Source organism: Tachyglossus aculeatus, chromosome 4 (assembly GCF_015852505.1).
Source record: "Tachyglossus aculeatus isolate mTacAcu1 chromosome 4, mTacAcu1.pri, whole genome shotgun sequence".
NCBI lineage: Eukaryota > Metazoa > Chordata > Mammalia > Monotremata > Tachyglossidae > Tachyglossus > Tachyglossus aculeatus.
Window position 1 is genome coordinate 52,320,510 of NC_052069.1, and position 19,993 is coordinate 52,340,502.

General features: G+C 41.0%; 1 protein-coding gene across 1 annotated transcript in view; it reads right to left on the bottom strand.

Annotated features, from left to right (window-relative positions):
- DPYD (dihydropyrimidine dehydrogenase) overlaps positions 1–19,993 on the bottom strand; it is an 884,509-nt gene that overhangs the window by 416,675 nt on the left and 447,841 nt on the right. The window contains exon 12 of the mRNA XM_038745292.1: positions 7,944–8,128. Coding sequence (XP_038601220.1) covers positions 7,944–8,128 — 185 coding nt within the window. The remainder of the gene's footprint in view (positions 1–7,943; positions 8,129–19,993) is intronic.

The following is a 19,993-nucleotide window of genomic DNA, read 5'->3' on the forward strand; positions in this document are numbered from 1 at the left end:
AAAGGATATCAATGGAAAATATGCCGACACTCTGGAGGCATCACTATACTGAAATTTTGAAATGTTGATATTATACCCAAAGAAAATAATCAAACAAGGTCGAATTCTCTTCTCAAATGCAGGGTTTTTTTAAAAATATTTACATTTATCAGGGGTTTCAATGGATTTAGCTCATCTAACTGATTTGCAAATACCGTTTTCTTTTCATGGAACGGAAATAAGGTTAAAGGCACAGTAGCCATATTAGTGACAGACTTAAGTCATCATAATACTATGATCCCAGTTGAGTGAAGTACATTTAACTAGCCTGGAGGCAGCAATTTGCCATGAAATACAACAAGATTATCTTTTCCAGCATTCCAAGGTCTTACCCAGGATCCTCCACGCTCAAAGTAGTCTTTTTATTGATAGTCATTGTTTTCAACACTGACATGGTCAAAGGTTTATACAAATCCTCCTTTAACCTAGGATTTTACGAGTATCAACCAAAAGGGAATTTATTTTAATGAATCGTAAGATTTCAATAAATTTGTCATTCTAAAAGCCTTATAATCTTATCCTAGGGGAGACAGAGACAGCCCAGTTGATGAGATTATTTTGCTCTGATGCCCTGGAGGTTTCAAAAATTAATACAAGACCAAAGGAGGACACCTTCCCTGATGGTGTATTCATTCCACAAGTGCTAACACGTTGGAGGAGGCTTTCAAGCTTTACTTTTACAATAAAGTGGCCTTTCTGGCTAGTCCAATTACAAGTTGCACCCTAACCGGTGAACTAGCTGCCAAAGCATTGCCTATTCTGTCACAGCATCCAGATTTCACAGGGGCTATTACCCCCTGTCCCCCCTCACCACCCACCCCCGGAAAAAAAAATGCCTCTTGGCTACCCATTCATCTAACAGCTGGAAAGATGACACTTGACATTTGGAAACTTTTGTGTGAAGATTGCTGCAAGGCTTTCCCATTAGCTTCCTGGTGAGACTGTAAGGTCGAATAAACTGCCTCAAAACCTGCAAAGGGTAACAAAAATGCTCTAATATTAAGCCTGTTCCATTTAAATTTCTAATTCTCAGGGCCATAGCTCTTCTGATTTTGACAACCCCAAAGAGTATCTTTCACAGAAAAGCAGGGCTTTTGAAGAGGTTGGCGTGCATATAAAGATACTGTGACACTATGATTTGGAGAGCCCAATTTGAATAAGAAACGCTTGGTGGCATTAGAGATTTCCCAGCTCTCTTCCCCATCCATGACACAAGGGAAAGAGAAGACCAAATCAATGCAGTTAAGTGAGCCATTTTATGTGCTCAAGTTTATGCCTGACTCTGCTGCAGTCACTTTTCAGCCAAAGGCAGAAACACTTACTACCGAAGCAATGTCTTCAAGTCACTTTCGGGTTTTGCACAATTCTCAACGTATTTTCAAGCCTTAGAGGATTATTGAAACTTGTATGGTGATTGACCATTTTTTAAAATGATGATAAAACATCTAGATTTCGTCTGGGAACCTTTAGAATTGCATGATTTGGGAGTTCATTAAGGCTTTTTTTCCCCTTGCAGTGACTAGTCTGTTGAGTCAAATGCAGTAGTTCAATTCTTTCAGAAAAGACAGTTACTTTAGGAAGGTCGCAAATCAGAAAACTCTCTGAAGGCAGAGTAGAGGCAAAAGTCCTGAAAATAATCTAGCAAATCATAAAAACCACAGGAAGCTAGAGATTTCATTTATTGATAAGTATTCATATGCTTTCAATTGGCTTTCATGGCAATGATCCTTTTGCCTCTGTTCAACTTCAAATTTTCAACCTTCAAAGATTCCTTTCCATTGTCATCTTATTTTGTTATCTCAGTATGTCCTGAGCTAGAAAATTAACAAGAGTCAAAGGGCCTCCCTAAATGTTCAGTGACATAGCCAAGCATAAGTGAAATTAATAAGCAGCTCAAAAAAGAAATATAAAACACTTGAAAAAGATGCAAAGTGAATTTAAAAGGAATAGGAGGTATGAATGATTTGGGTTTCAATCTCAATTTACATATCGGGGGTGGGGGGTGATTTTTTAAAAGTCTCTTTTTAAGAATCACTTTAATAAGAGGGAACTCTTCCTACCAATCTGGGACAAGACTGAGAATCAGTATGAAGTTGTGGAAAGAGAATGGGCCTGGGTTCTGATCCTGCTCTGCCAATTGTTTGCTGTGACACCTTGGTCAAGTCACTTAACTTCTCTGTGTCAGTTTCCTCAACTGGAAAATGAGGATTCAGTACCTGATCTTCTTTCTCCCTTAGACTACGAGTCCCATGGGGGACAGGGACTGTATTTGACCTGCTTAACTTGTATCTACCCCAGCTCTTAGAACAGTGCTTGACAAATAGTAAGCAATTAATACCTTCATTATTATTAATATGGTCTTCTACAGCCAGTGACATGACTCAGCCCATTCACCTGATTCTACATTGATCGAGCTTATTGAAAGAGGAAACATTATTTGCTTTAGGATTCAGCTTTTTTCTCCTCTTGCTAAAACTGCAACAACAACTGCCCTTTAGTACCAATGAGGGTGAGTTCTGTGGCATGGGTACGTGTCTTCTGAAATAATAAAATTATTTTGCATATCCTAGAACAGCCAGCAAAGCCGATAACTTTTGTCACTTTTGATTTAGGGTAGATTCAAACTGATGACTAAAGGTAAAAGGTTCTCTATCCCAACACCTGTCCCCTGAAACATTTTCCTGTTTCAACGGTTCAGGATTCTTATAGTCCAATCATAAGAAAAAAAAAAAACAACTGTGGACAAGGAAGCCATTTTCCATAGAGATAAGTAATCTCCCCCTAAATATACTGATTTACAAGGATTTCTAGCTCAGTATCAGGAACATGGGGATTAAGACTGTGAGCTCCATGTGGACAGGAACTTTGTCCAACCCGATTGATTTGTATCCACCCCAGCACTTGGTACAGTGCTTGGCACATAGTATGTGCTTAACAAATACCACAATTATAGAGCAGCAGCATGGCCTCGTGGAACGAGCACAGGCTTGGGAGTCAGAAGACATGGATTCTAATCCTGGCTCCGACACATCAGCTGTGTGCCTTTGGGCAAGTAACATAACTTCTCTGTCCCTCAGTTATCTCATCTGTAAAATGAGGATTAAGACTGTGAGCCCCATGTGGGACAACCTGATTATCCTGTACCTACCCCAGTGCTTAAATCAGTGTTTGGCACATTAAGCACTTAATAAATACCATTATTATTATTATTATTATTATTATTATTATTCAACTTTTAGCAATTGGACATATCCATCTTTTGGAACTGAACCTGTCTACTGTAATGCCAAATGGGAAAGTGAACTCTCAGAAACAGATGTATTTCAGAGATCATCCCTAAGTTTGCAGATGATGAAGCCAAGAACCCTTTGACTTCCCTGCCAATAAGATCTTGTAGGTACAAAGAAGGAAAAGAGTATCCTAGGGGAAAAGATGGATAATCTGGGAAGGAGGATTACTAACTCATTTGTTGGAAGAAAAGTCAAACAGATACAAAACACGTGGCATTTACACCAACCAATAACATATATTTAATGCTCTTTTATGGTGGTGGCATTATTATCATCTAACCCTATATCACACTACAGAAGCTCAGCTGCCTTTATGATTTCCTCATCTGTAAAGCCTTATTAAAAGCTCATCTCCTCTAAGAGGCCTTCCTCTTCTCGCACTCCGTTCTGTGTCACCCTTGCACTTGTATTTGCACCCTTTATTCACCCCACTCTGAGCCCCACAGTACCTTTGACTATCTGTAATTTATTCCATTTATATTAATGTCTGTCACCCTTTTTTAGACTGTAAGCTCTTTGAAGGCAGTAAGCGTACAACTTTGTTATAGTGCATTTTCCCAAGAGTTTAGTACAGTGTTCTATGAACAAATACAATTAAAGTGATTCCATCACTAAACTGAAGGCCCTGCTTTGCAAATACAGTGCAAGGCATTCTGAGGCTTTTATTGTTCTATTATACTCTCCCAAGTGCTTAGTAGAGTACTCTGCACACAGTAAACACTCAGTAAATATGAGTGAATGAATGACAGAAGAAATAGCTTGGTGCCTGCATGGAAATTGTGTGGAAGGGTAAAAGGGAGGATTGATGGTTAGGCATGAAGCAACCGGATAGCGTTCTGTAAAAAAAAAAAATGATGGCTTTTGTTAAGCGCTTACTATGCACCAAGCAGTGTTCTAAGCGCTGGTGGGGGGATACAAGGTAATCAGGTTGTCCCACGTGGGGCTCACAGTCTTAATCCCCATTTTACAGATGAGGTAAATGAGGCACAGAGAAGTTAAGTGACTGACCCAAAGTCACACAGCAGACAACTGGCAGAGCCGGGATCAGAACCCATGAACTCTGAGTCTGGACCAGAGCCCCTTGGGAAGGGGAGGGAACAACAGGGAAGCTGGATGACCAGGCAAGGATGAGGTCTGTGACTGGACCAGTCCACCTGACATACAACCATGAGAGGTCTTGGGGTCTGGAATGGACCCCTCCAGAGCCCACATCTCCCCACTCTCCTTAATCTCCAATGGGTCTGCTGTTTGCCAGAGAAAAAGAGGTAAATTTATAATTTAGGTATTTGTTAAGTGCTTACTATGTGCCGAATACTATTTTAAGCGTTGGGGGTCGGACACAATCCCTGTCCCACACTGGGCTCACAGACTTAATCATCATTTTAGAGATGAGGTACTGAGGCACAGAGAAGTTAAGTGACTTACCCAAGGTCACAAACCAGACAGGTGGCGGGGCCAGGATTAGAACCCATGACCTTCTGATGCCCAGGCCTGTGTTCTACCAACTATGCCATGACATTTCCTCCTGCCTTCAGAATATCTCCACCTGGGTGTCCCACCGAACCAAAAAATAAACATGGCTAAAACAGAACTCCTTAACTTCCCACCCAAACTCTGTCCTCCCCTTGTCTTTTTCATTTTGGGTAAGGTACATGACTGCCATTTCTGTTGTATTGCACTCTCCCCTGCATTTAGTACAATGCTCTGCCCTCAGTAATTCCTCAATAAATAGCATTGATGATGATGATGACACACGGGCTCCAGGAAACAAAGCATTATCCTAACAACCACAGCTAACACCTTCACATCAAGAAGTCACATCAATAAATCACTCCTAGAGACTTGTTTTCTTTCCATCATAGCTAATGCTTCAGGAATGCCATGCAAACTCATGGATTTAGCTAGTTTTTCTCCTTTTTTTTGATGCATTGTGTTTCATCACGTTACCTTATCCTGTTCTTATTGCTGACCTTGTATTATCTGCTGCACATCTCTGAGTTGGGGCAATTCACAGCTAGGAAATGATGGATAGTAGAAGTCACAGAGACTGGGGTACAAATGAAAAGCATGCTGCATCTTTTGTACATGAAAGCACGGTTTTCAGGGACAGCTTTCAGGCCAGTACTACCATCAAATATTTTTGAAGGCCTCTCCAGCTAACTAAAAGGGCACACTCTGCTCAGAGTCTGCTAAACATCTCCTTTCACCAATGGGCAGTGAAGTATGGATGCAAAAGGCCCACCTTCCCTGTTCCAGCAGCCCAGATTGCTCTTGGTCTCTGAGACCCTGGAATGGAACATGTTTTGGGGATCTTATAGTCATGGTAATCATCACCCACTCAGTATTCACAATGATAATAGCAGGCTGGATTTCCCAGTTCCTAAGGTTGCCAATATATCATTTTGTTCTCAAACGTATCTTCATTCTACAGGACTTTCTTGCAAAAGTTCCACTTTTCTTTCCTGTTTCCTTATAAACTATGCCCTGAAGATGCTAACCAGAGCATTGCTTATTTGCAATCCCATTGACCTAAAGAATTTAGAAGACCATTAATCGCTGAACTGCTTGACTTTTGCTTCTAACAGTTTGTACCTTTCTTATGACAGATTTTCTAGACGGCAAATTAACATACTGGGCTATAATGTAATAGGTAACTGTGATCCAAATTTAAGCAGATTCTCTTAAATCTGCTAAATCTGCTAAAGATGTGTAGCCTTTTTCCTAGATTTTGTTAATGCCTGATTTTACATGATTTAGCTCCTTAACTGCTTGGTTCTGCCATACTGTCAGGGACTCTGAAATATTCCTTTCACTGTATTTGGCATATGTGGGTTACAGTGAAAATACTCCCTCATGTGAGTTAGTTGGGCAATCCCACCTTCCAGACTCAACTGGTTTGTGACCAGTTCCCTAATCCTCCAAGCCAATGGGTTCTGAAAAGCCTACAAAGAAATTTCCAGCACTAAAACTTGAGAACTAGGAGAAGTACAATGGGGAATTTAGCTCCTCTACTTCCAACTGTCCCTTTCACCCTGGGCCTTTTCAGATAATGGAGCTGTCCAAAATCCCTAAGAAGCTGACAACACTGCTCCTGACTCAATCAATCAATCAATCAATTGTATTTGTTGAGCGCTTACTGTGTGCAGAGCACTGTACTAAGTGCTTGGGAAGTACAAGTCTGCAACATGTAGAGATGGTCCCTACCCAACAGTGGGCTCACAGTCTAGAAGGGGGAGACAGAGAACAAAACAAAACATATTAACAAAATAAAATAAATAGAATAGATAGATTCATCTCTCTCATCTGTAGATGCGACTCAAATGGGCAAGCACTGACCCACCAGGATTATCCCAGTATGCTCACACATTGGCTTATATCACACTTTGCAGCCTTACATTCCAGGCCACTGTAGTTGTCTGAATTCTCCACTTTCTCCTGAAAACACACATTTTTTAAACATAGTTTACTTTGTCATCCCCATTTTCCCCTGGAATATTACTCTTTTGCATGAATTGGATTTCCAAAAATGATAATGATAATTAATAGCAATAACAATAATAACAATAGTACTTGTTAAGCACAGTAAGCATTTAACAAATACCACAATCATCATCATCATCACTTACTAAGTGCCAAGCATCGTTCTAAGCTCTGGAATAGATATAAGTTAATCAGGTTGGATACAGTCCCTGTCCCACATTAATTCCCATTTTACAGATGACATAATAATAATAATAATAATAATAATAATAATAATAATAATAATGACATTTATTAAGCGCTTACTATGTGCAGAGCACTGTTCCAGGCGCTGGGGAATTTACAAGGTGATCAGGTTGTCCCCCGTGGGGCTCACAGTGTTAATCCCCATTTTACAGATGAGGTAACTGAGGCCCAGAGAAGTTAAGTGACTTGCCCAAAGTCACACAGCTGACGAGTGGCGGAGCCAGGATTTGAACCCATGACCTCTGACTCCAAAGCCCAGGCTCTTTCCACTGAGCCACGCTGCTTCTCTAATTAAGACCCATAGAAGTTAAGTGACTTGCCCAAGGTCACCCAGCAGACAAGTGGAGAAGCCAGAACTAGAACCCAGGTCCTTCTGACTCTTAGGTCCATGCTGTATCCACTAGGCCATGCTGTTTCACCTAAAATAATAATTCACATTGATTTGTTCATTCTGCACTTAAAACTTTATTATTTTACCATTTGGTGAAATTCAGTTAGATCATTTCTTCTAGACTGTGAGCCCGTTGTTGGGTAGGGACCGTCTCTATATGTTGCCAACTTGTATTTCCCAAGCACGTAGTACAGTACATTGCACAAAGTAAGTGCTCAGTAAATACGATTGAATGAATTTCACTTTATTGGCAACAGGAAAAATGCTATTTGGAAAGTTACTAAGATATAATCAATAAAGAATTGCTCAATTTTTTTATAACAGGTATATGAAAAGGACATAGTAAGCATTTAACAAATACCATAATTACAATTATCATTATAATTGTTGCTTTCTGTAGCAAGAGTTCCATAAATATTTGGGAATAGGTAGCACAAATAAATTAACAAAGGAGATTGGGGAAAAAAAGAACAAACAATTCTAGGTGGAAATCTTACCTGCAAGTATTTGTGTATGTACCAGGAAGCTTGTTTTCCATCATTGACCGACTCCACGGTAGTGTTTGCCAGACCGGCAATGTCACCACCCGCAAACACCCATGGTTCACTAGTTTGCATCGTTTCCGGATCCACTTCTGGGAGACCCCATCGGTTTAATCTGACTGGAGCCAAGGCCTCTTTTACTGCAATCAAGGAAGAGGCAGAAAAATCAGCCAGCAGCTTAATTTGGAGATGAGCCATTAAAGTTGTGGTCAATCCTTAACTCTGCTCGTGTATATAAGTGCTTAGCAAATACCATCATTATTATTATTATTATTAATATTACTGTTACTGAATATGTATAGTGGTTAGCTCTTGTATATGCATTACTGTCACTGAATATGTACACTTATTAGTTGTGCTGAGTTCCATCCAGGAAATGGGTGACTGGCAAGGCCATGATCTACCTTATCAGCATCCTTAGGAACAACCGATCACCGACCACCCCCCAGTAGTCCTGCGGCCCCAGATTATCAGCAGACCCTAACAGAAATGAATTGCTGGCTGTAACCCACAGCCTTGAGGCTCCAAATTATCAGCAAACCCTGCAGCCCATAGCCTTGAAACCCAACACCTAAGCTTGCTGAAGACTTCTTCAGCCACAGAGTGTCCGCTGGAGGACCCAAAGCCAATAATGAAGGAGCTTGGGGTATAATGAGAGGCTAATGAAGACGACAACAAACAGGGGCGGAGCAGCACATGATGTGCCAATCCAGCGCACAAATATGGATTTGGTGCTGCGTCATCCAGGGAAGGGGGACCGGCGGGAAATATAAGGATGGGCTCATCCTCAATCAATCAATCGCATTTATTGAGCGCTTACTGTGTGCACAGCACTGTACTAAGCAATTGGGAAGTACAGATTGGCAACATATAGAGACAGTCCTTACCCAGCAGTGGGCTCACAGTCTAGAAGGGGGAGACAGAGAACAAAACATAACATATTAACAAAATAAAATAAATAGAATAGATATGTACAAGTAAAATAAATAGAGTAATAAATACGTACAAACATATATACATATATACAGGTGCTGTGGGGACGGGAAGGAGGTAAGGCGGGGGGGTGGAGGGGGGAGAGAAAGGATGGGGCTCAGTCTGGGCAGGCCTCCTGGAGGAGGTGAGCTCTCAGTAAGGCCTTGAAGGGAGGAAGAGAGCTAGCTTGGAGGATGTTGGGAGGGAGGGCATTCCAGGCCCGGGGGATGACTTGGGCCGGGGGTCGATGGCGGGACAGGCGAGAATGAGGCATGGTGAGGAGATTAGCAGCAGAGGAGTGGAGGGTGCGGGGTGGGCTATAGTAGGAGAGAAGGGAGGTGAGGTAGGAAGGGGCGAGGTGATGGAGAGCGTTGATGGAAGGAAAGCCTTGAAGCTTTTTGTTGCAACAAAATGAATAAAAGGCTGGCCTAACCTGACTCATTAACTGGAATATTTTCTAACAAGGTCACTGAAATTCTGATGACTATTACCTTTACAACTATCATCAAATGCTTACATGTGAATTCCCAAGGTTCACTGCTGTGTTTTAGTTGTTCTGGATCTACTTCCAGCGCAACAGGTAAGATACAACCCATAAACACAGAAAATTAATGAATATTTCTGTGAATAAACCACCTTATTTGGCAGTTACTTGGCATACTGTCTCCCCACCAAAGTCCTGTTTAATGTTACCTCAGAAGAGCCCCAGAAGTGCCACAGAAGGCATCACGCATGGTCAGTCAATCTTATTTACTGAGCTCTTACTGTTTGCAAAGCACTGTACCAGGTGCTCAACTGTGTTATTTGATAAAACGCTTACTATGTGCCAGGGACTGTACTAAGCACTGGGGTAGATACAAGCAAATCAGGCTGGACACAGTCCCTGTCCCACATAATAATAATAATAATAGCATTTATTAAGCACTTACTATGTGCAAAGCACTGTTCTAAGTGCTGGGGAGGTTACAAGGTGATCAGGTTGTCTCACAGGGGGCTCACAGTCTTCATCCCCATTTTACAGATGAAGTAACTGAGGCACAGAGAAGTTAAGTGATGCCCAAAATCACACAGCTGACAATTGGCGGAGCCGGAATTTGAACCCATGACCTCTGACTCCAAAGCCCATGCTCTGTCCACTGAGCTACGCTGCTTCTGAACCACATGGGATCAGAGTCTTAATCCCCATTGTACAGATGAGGGAACTGAGATAAAGAGAAGTTGAATGACTCGCCCAAGGTCACACAGCAGACAGGTGTCGGAGCTGGGATTAGAACCCAGGTCCTTCTGACTCCCTGCCCGTGCTCTATCCACTAGGCAATGCTGCTTCTCAAAGCACTTATATAACTATGTGTGTAAATATATATATATATGAAAAAAAATCCAACAGACACATTATCTACCACAACAAGCTAGCAGTCTAGAGTACAGTGCAGAAATCCTGAAAACGGCTGCCAAACATGGGCGACGCAGACCACATTGATTATGCTGATCCCACCTGCCAGTCTACAGCAATAATAATAATAATAATAACGATGCTATTTGTTAAGCCCTTACTATGTGCAAAGCATTGTTCTAATACAGGGAAGCATCATGGCCTAGCAGATAGATCATTAGGCCTGGGAGTCAGAAGGGCCTGGGTTCTAATCCCAGCTCTACCACTTGTCTGCTGTGTGACCTTGGGCAAGTCACTTCACTTCTCTGTGCCTCAGTTACCTCATCTGAAAATGGGGATTGGGACTGTAAACCACAGGTGGGACAGGGCCTTTGTCCCACCTGATTTGCTTGTATCCACCCAGTGCTTAGTAGAATGCGTGGCCCGTAGTAAGCACTAATCAATCAATCAATTATATTTGAGCACTTACTGTGTGCAGAGCACTGTACTAAGCGCTTGGGAAGTACAAGTTGGCAACAAATAGAGACGGTCCCTACCCAACAGTGGGCTCACAGTCTAGAAGGGGGCTTAACAAATACCATTATTATCGTCAATACAGCCCAGCATGGACACTGAACCTGTGTCATTTTGGCCGTTAGAAATTTTTACAAGCACTTTATGGTGTACAGCTTCTCATACCTGTCTACTCATGTGTTTTACCCATGTCCCAGCAGGAGCATGACTGCAGGGTTGATAGAGAGCCAGTGGCACTGTGCAAACCATCAGCACTCTAATCAATTCTTTCATACAGATTCTTGGTCCCAATCTTTGTACCTGGACTGAGGCTAGTGCATTATTTATGTTGGGAGAATTATCAGCAGCAGTGGCATTCTTTCTTAAGCATATGATGATGATGGTATTTGTTAAGTGCTTACCATGTGCCAAGCACTGCTCTAATCACTGGGGTAGATACAAGGTAATCAGGTTGTCCCACGTGGGGCTCACAGTCTTCATCCCCATTTTACAGATGAGGTAAATGAGGCACAGAGAAGTTAAGTGACTTGCCCAGTCACACAGCTGATAAATTGTTGGAGCCGGGATTAGAACGCATGACTCCTGACTCCTAAACCCGTGCTCGCATAAATTTGTACCCTGCCACTAGAACCACACCATCACCAATGGCTTTAAAGAGCTCAATCAGCTCTCTCCCTCCTACCAAACTCCCTCCTCTCCCACTTCAATCCAGGCCTCACACTTCACTCCTCAAATACCATTCTACTCACCATCCCATCTCACTCATCATCAATCGTATTTATTGAGCGCTTACTTACTATCTCACTCGCCATTGAGCCTCTGCTCATGCTCTCCCTCCAACATGGCACTTCCTTCATTTCTATATCTCAAAGATCTCCACTCTCCCCATATTCAAAGACCTACTAAAATCAAATCTCCTCCAGGAAGACTTTCCAAATTAATCCCTCATCTCCTCACCCATTATTTCTTACCTTCTGCATCACCCTGAATTTAAATATATACTTCCTATGCACTCTAATACTCACCCTCCCCAAACAGCACTTACATGGACTTGTGAATATATGTACACAGCACTTACATGTTCATCTCTATTATTCCAAGCACTTAGTACAGTATTCTGCATACAAAAAGTGCTCAGTAAATTGATTGATTAAAAGTCAGGTCTAATACTGGGGTAGTGGTCAAAGAGGTACCATTGATTTTACCCCTAGAGCCTTGATGTCAAGGATTATTCATTCATTCATTCAATCGTATTTATTCATTCATTCAGTCATATTTATTGAGCATTTACTGTGTGCAGAGCACTGTACTAAGCGCTTGGGAAGGATTATGTAGGCAATCACAGAGTAGGTACTTAAAATTCTGTATTGACTGATTGAATACAAGGAAAACAAGTTGAGTATTTGTCAAAATAAATGATTATGACACATGGTAGCTAATAGCTACTGTTATTTCTTCACCTTCATCTTAATTTCATTATCCCCCCCTCTTAGATTGGGAGCTCGCTGAAGGCTAGGGACTCAAATTCTTACATGTTCTTTCTCAGCACTAGTATACAGGAAATGCTTTTAAAAATAATAGTGGTATTTGTTAAGCACTTACTATGTGCAAAGCACTATTCTAAGCGCTGGGGGGGGGGGCATACAAGGTGATCAGGTTGTCCCACGTGGGGCTCACAGTCAATCTCCATTTTACAGATGAGGGAACCAAGGCCCAGTGAAGTTAAGTGACTTGCCCAAAGTCACACAGCTGACAAGTGGCAGAGTGGAATTAGAACCCATGACCTCTGACTCCCAAGCTTGAGCTCTTTCCACTGATCCACGCTGCTTCTTAAATATTACTACTAGCACTCTTACTACATTACTACTATTTACTATTACTACTACTTACTACTATTCCCCTCTTAGGGTTGCACCTGGAGAGTTTCCAGTACACTACCTAGAGAAGCAGCATGGCTTAGTGGCAAGAGCACAGGTTTGGGACTCTGAGGTGGTGGGTTCTAATCCCTCTCTGCTGTGCGACCTTGGGCAAGTCACTTAACTTCTCTGGGCCTCAGTTACTTCATCTGTAAAATGGGGATTGAGACTGTGAGCCCCACGTGGAACAACCTGACCTTGCATTTATACCAGTGCTTAGAACAGTGCTTGGCACATAGTAAGCGCTGAACAAAAACCATAATTTATTACTACCAGTCTGGGCTGTGGGAGGGCGAGCCAAGCAGAGGCCTAACCAGTCCATTCCTAGCTTGGGAAGGGGCTAGTGGCTCAGTGGAAAGAGCATGGACTTTGGAGTCAGAGGTCAGGGGTTCGAACCCCAGCTCTGCCCAGTGTCAGCTGTGTGACTTAGGGCAAGTCACTTAACTTCTCTGGGCCTCAGTGACCTCATCTGTAAAATGGGGATTAAGACTGTGAGCCCCCTGAGGGACAATCTGATCACTTTGTAACCTCCCCAGAGCTTAGAACAGTGCTTTGCACATAGTAAGTGCTTAATAAATGCCATTATTATTATTACTATTATTATTATTAGCAAGTGGAAGGCAATCTGCTACAAGTCAAAACTCACCCATGCTGGGCAGCAGCAGCATGGGAGAGAGTCAAGGGCGGAGACTCAGGTTTACTGTTCAGAAGGAGCAATGGTAACCCGCTTCCGTATTTTTACCAAGAAAATTCTATGGATACACTACGAGAGCAACAGGGGATCGAGAGTCGGATGTTCTGGGAGAGATGTGTACATGGAGTCACTATGGGTCAGAAACGACTTGTCAGCATAATACAAGACAAGACTTACTACTATTACTTACTACTATTAGGACAACTATTACTACTAAGCAATAGTATATCGAGCATCCTCAGGATGCATGGCACTATTTCTCCTAGTGATGGAAAACTAGCATTTTATAGTGGGCCAGGTGACTCAGTGTTTATTTGAATGGTGGGGCTTTAATTAGAGAAACCATTATTTTATAACATTTCTGCTGAATTCAAATGCCAACAAAACATTTCTGTCAAGCTAAGTCATTTCTATTCACTTCAAGGCCCATTTAATTTAGGATCATTCTGACAGCATATTTGGGCAACGACATTTCATTCTGTGCAAAAACATAATTATAAATGTTACCACTGTGATAAATCTTAGTGCATCAATTTAAAACTTTAAAAATATTTATCTCACGCAAGTATTCTAAAAAAGTAGAAGAATTAGTCAAATTTTACCCTAATGTTGTTCACAAAGTCATATAAATCCTATTAAAAGGAAAAAGATAATGTCTTGAATTCATTACGGTTTAAGTGCTTAGTGTGTGTTAGGGTACACATACACCCCATTTCCACATATTCATCCCATTTATTCTAATAAAGTCTGCAAGGGTTATGAACAGGAAATGTATTGTACTCTTCCCAGTGTTTAGTACAAGAAGCAGCATGGCTCAGTGGAAAAAACCCGGGCTTTGGAGTCAGAGGTTCTGTGTTCAAATCCCAGCTCTGCCAATTGTCAGCTGTGTGACTTTGGGCAAGTCACTTCACTTCTCTGGGCCTCAGTTTCCTCATCTGTAAAATGAAGATGAAGACTGTGAGCCCCCCATGGGACAACCTGATCACCTTGTAACCTCCCCAGCACTTAGAACAGTGCTTTTCATATAGTAAGCACTTAATAAATGCCATCATTGCTATTTTTATTATTATTATTACAGTGCTTTGCACAATTTCAATTCAAATCAATCATATTTATTGAGTGCTTACTGTGCATGCACTTACTGTTCATCTACTATTCATTATACAGTAATAATAGTAGTATTAATAATAATATGATTAATATTAGAAGTCTTGATTTATTATGATTGAGCTCTATTCATTGAGCACTTACTGTACTAAATGCTTAAGAGAGTACAATATAACAATACAGCCTTCCCAGACTGAGGCCCCTCCTTCCTCTCCCCCTCCTCCCCCTCTCCATCCCCCCCGCCTTACCTCCTTCCCTTCCCCACAGCACCTGTATATATATATGTATATATGTTTGTACGTATTTATTACTCTATTTTACTTGTACATATTGATTCTACTTTTTTATTTTGTTAATATGTTTTGTTTTGTTCTCTGTCTCCCCCTTCTAGACTGTGAGCCCACTGTTGGGTAGGGACCGTCTCTAGATGTTGCCAACTTGTACTTCCCAAGCGTTCAGTATAGTGCTCTGCACACAGTAAGCGCTCAATAAATACGATTGAATGAATGAATAAACATTAGTACACTCATCCTATCCTGACCAGATTACTGCATCAGCCTCCTTGCTGACCTCCCAACCTCCTGACTCTCTCCACTTCAGTCAATACTTCACTCCACTGCCCAGGTTATCTTTCTCCAGAAACGTTCAGGCCATGTCACCCCTCTCCACAAAAACCTCCAGTGGTTGCCTATCAACCTCCCTACAAACAAAAATTCCACACTATTTGTTTTAAAGCTCTCCATGACCTTGCTCCTTCCCAACTCACCTCCCTTCTCTCCTACATCCCAGCAGCACACTCCTCTCCTCTGGTGCTAACCTTCTCACCGTGCCTCAGGTCCCCTGTCTCACCACCGATCCCTGGCCCACTTCCTATCTCTGGCCTGAAACCTCCTCCCTCCTCAAATCCACCAAACAATCACTCTTCCCACTGTCAAATCCCTACTGAAGGCACATCTCCTCCAAGAGGCCTTCCCAGACTAAGCCCCCTTTTCCTCATCTCCCCTTCCCTTCCACATCACCTTGATGTGCTCCCTTTGCTCTTCTCCCCCTCTCCCTACCCCACAGCACTTATTTTGATGTCTATTTATTTGTACTGATGTCTGTCCTCACCTCTAGACTCTGAGCCCACTGTGGGCACGGATATCTCTCTTTATTGCTGGATTGTACTTTCCAAGTACTTAGTACAGTGCTCTGCACACAGTAAGTTCCCAATAAATACAACTGAATGAATGAATGAACAGTTGTTTATTTATAAAAAATAAGTAGTAAGCACTCAATAAATATCATTGATTGATTCAGTAATGGAAAACCCAGTTCTTGGCTCAATTCTTGGCTTTGGTTCCTGTATTCTGTATTTCAAGGACAACCAATACCTGCATGGCAGTGAGGCCATGCTCAGGGGGAGGAACCCAATAGCCTCATTCTCCCAAGCGTTTTTTATTACTACTTCCAACTATGCATTGGGAGTACGTTGGTGAAGTTCTACTGCCAGCCACCCTCAAATAGCTAAGAGCAAAACTCTGGGGGGTTGAGGTTGTGGGTGTTGAGTGGGAAAGGGGAACTAGCACATTTTTCCCTTCTATCCATGGCCTGAGCATAAAAAACACTTGCAAGGGTGAGGTTCTCCTCTTTGTCTTCCATGAAACACAAGTTTTCAGATCCATAGGGAAGAATGGAATCTAATAATCAGAACTCCTCCTGAGAATTTCTATAAACACACCCAAGAACTCTATGTGTTTCATGTGCATTCTCCAAATTTCATCTCACAACAGGTCTGAGAAATAGTGAGGGCACACCTTTACCCATAAAGAAACATGCAAGAGTAAGACATTCTCCTAATTTCTTTACTAGATTATTATGAAATTAAAAATGGGACCATATCCATTCCTATATTTGAACTCCTGAATGTGAAGCACTGTACTTGGAGAGTACAACAGAGACATCTACTTTCCCTCTCCTCAAGGAGACAAAAGCTAACAGGGAGGCAAACAAAAACCATTTGCAAATAGAAGGAGCAGAAGAATGAGCAAGGGCAAATTTTATAATGCCAGCATGTAACGATGACAGTTGAATAAATAACTGAATATAAATAAATATCCATATTTGTATGGATGATGAGGATAGGATTAAAAAACATAAATACTAAGAGTACTAAATACTTTGGTTGGTAGCTAGTAGCTACCGTAAGGTTGAAGAATATAGTTCAACTGTATAACTGTACAACTGTATTATAATTTTTATATTTGTACCCACATTCAAAGGAACTTGGCTGAAATTCAAAAGCCCTGGGCACCTTGCTTTTTACTGAACACATATTCCATTGCTATTATTCCTACACAGACACAGAGTATACACAATTTGCCATTTTTTAAACATCCTCTTTCCTCATCTCCTCCCTCTGGAGTTGAGGTCAGAATATCAACAATTATAACATTTTTGGAAATCTGTATTTGTGGCAATCATTCAACTCCAATATTCATAGTCAAGGTTGAAAGTGATTTTTTTTCTTCACAAAGGTAATGACCTCCAATACCTTCGGACAGCTCCTACTGAATTTTACATCGGCTCTGCTTAGAATACTTTAAGTCTCTCACATTCATATTTTCCAAGGAGAAGAAAAAAAAATTGAAGGCCAAAAAAGCTTCATTTCCGTGTTCGCAGTCAAACTGAAGAGCTTAAGCTTGTACAAGATCTGATATTACTTTGGTTTGGACATCTGCCTCTGGAGAAAATGTTTGGAAAGAGCCAATAGATATTTCAGGGTGCAAAAATCAAATCAAATCCAAATACGCAATATCTACAGCATTGGCACTATTAACCTATATGGAAGGATCGAAAGCCTAAACAAATGAAATGCACAAATACCATTTGTTTCCCTTTCTTAAGAAATGCTAAGTGAAATGAAATCGTTCAGGGAATTCAGGTGGGTTTTTTTTTCCTTTTTAAGAAACTACAGAAAAACGACAATGGCTTAGGAGTTGGACAGGAAAAAAAACAGTGAAAGTAAGTAGATGAACATGTTACAGTTGTCATGGTTCATTCTATCTGGAAAAGGGAAGAAAAATAGCAAATAGAACAAGGGCCAGATTTATTTGTCTTTAAAATATTTCCTTAATACATGAACTACATTTTTTAATTTGGTTTCTATTTTGGGTTTAATTTACCACTTGGTTGAAATAAAGCTTGAGTTAAAAAACAAAGACACTTTGAGGTAGTTCCTCCCCCTGCCCCCGCATGGAGAGAGTCTCAAAATGGAGGATCTTTAGTCAATCTTATTGTTATGCATGAAATGATCTTTTTATATAGGCTTAATTGTAATGTGACACCTAAGTTTTTCTATAAACTACAGTTTAAAATTACAGAAAGCGTCCTCCAGGGATGCACCACTAGCAGATGCAGATTGCCAAGGTCAATTAAACTGATGTAGCTGTGCTGTCATATATGTAAAAGAGAAACTAGCTACCATATGACAAGGATATTTCTCAGTATGTATAGAAGGATGTCGAAGATTGCTGTATAAGCATGAATTCATTCTTCATTCAAAGTAAAGATAATGCATCAGTTTCATAATGAAGAATCATTTTGACTTTTCTGTGATATTCATAATAATGTTGGTATTTGTTACACACTTACTATGTGCAAAGCACTGTTCTAAGCACTGGGGCAGATACAAGGTAATCCGGTTGTCCCACGAGGGGCTCACAGTCTTCATCCCCATTTTCCAGAGAAGTGAAGTGACTTGCCCAAAGTCACACAGCTGACAAGTGGCGGAGCAGGGATTTGAACCCATGACCTCTGACTCCAAAGCCCGGGCTCTTTCCACTGAGCCACGCTGCTTCCCCAATACTTACTTAATATTTACAAGACAATAAGAAAAATAGGTTTAACTCATACTAAGGAATGATCCCCTTTTTCATCCTATCTGTAATATTTTTTATTGTCTGCCCCCCGCATTAGAATGTAAACTTCTAAGGCAGTGATCATGTTCCACATATCAATTATATTTTTCCAAGCGCTTTTTTTAATTAAATTTGTATAGTGCTTACTCTGTGCCAGGCATTGAACTAAGCAATTGGGAAGTCACAGTATAACTGGGTTGGACACAGTCCCTATCCCACAAAGGCCCCCAGTCTTAATCCCATTTTACAGATGAGGTGACTAAGGCAAAGAGAGGTTAAGTGACTTGCCCAGGGTCACACAGCAGACAAATGGAGGAGCTGGGATAAAAACCCAGGTCTTCTGACTCCCAGGCAGACACTCCATTAGGCCATGCTGCTTCCCAGAATTTAGTTATGTGCTCTATAGAAAATGCTAAAATTCAAGGTTGCTTAAATAATTTCTAACAATAACATTTTCTGTATTGATGGCCTTAAGTTTTATGTGACACTGGCCATCTAAATTATTATCGTCTTGCTTTTACAATATGCAAGAAATTATACTAAATCTAAACTTTGAGCTCAAAATTGTTCCCACCTACTCACAGATTACCCAAAGGATGGATAGGGTAACTCCTACATGCTACATGCTAATTTCAGTTCTAAAAGATAGATGTGTTTTCTTATTATTCCCCCATTATGTACCCTGTACTAATAATCCAATTCCAGGACAGTTGACTGCTTCAGCAAAATCATGTTGAAATGCTGAAATGCAAAATGCATTGATGAAATGTAAAATCATATTGTTGATTAATAGAGATTTCATGATATATCTTTGAAGAATAATGTCTGCTGTGTGGCTTTGGACAAATCACTTTACTTTTCTGAGGCTCAGTTTCCTTATTTGTAAAATGGGAATTGAGACTGTGAGCCCGCTGGGACAGGGACTGTGTCCAACCCGATTAGCTTGTATCTACCTCAACACTTATTACAGTGCGTGGCTCATAGTAAGTGCTTAACAAATAATAATAATAGTAATAATGATGGCATTTATTAAGTGCTTACCACCATTATTCATTCATTCATTCAATTGTATTTATTGAGCGCTTACTGTGTGCAGAGCACTGTACTAAGCGCTTGGGAAGTACAAGTTGGCAACATATAGAGACGGTCCCTACCCAACAGTGGGCTCACAGTCTAGAAAGTGGGCTCACATTATTATCATTATTAGTGGTAGTATTAATATTATTATTAATGTTAATTCTATTTTTGCAGATATTGAGACGTTATTGATTATGATGACTATAAAAATCTAGACTGCAAGCTCATTGTGGGCAGGGAATGTGTTCGTTATTACACTGCATTCTCCCAAGTGCTCAATATAGTGCTCTGCACACAGTAAGCACTCAAATAAATACTATTGAACTAAGTGAATGATGATGATGAGGTGAATCAGTGTGATCTAGTGGACAGAGCATGGGCTTGGAAGTCAGAGGACCTGGGTTCTAATCTTGCATCTAGCACTTGTCTGTTTT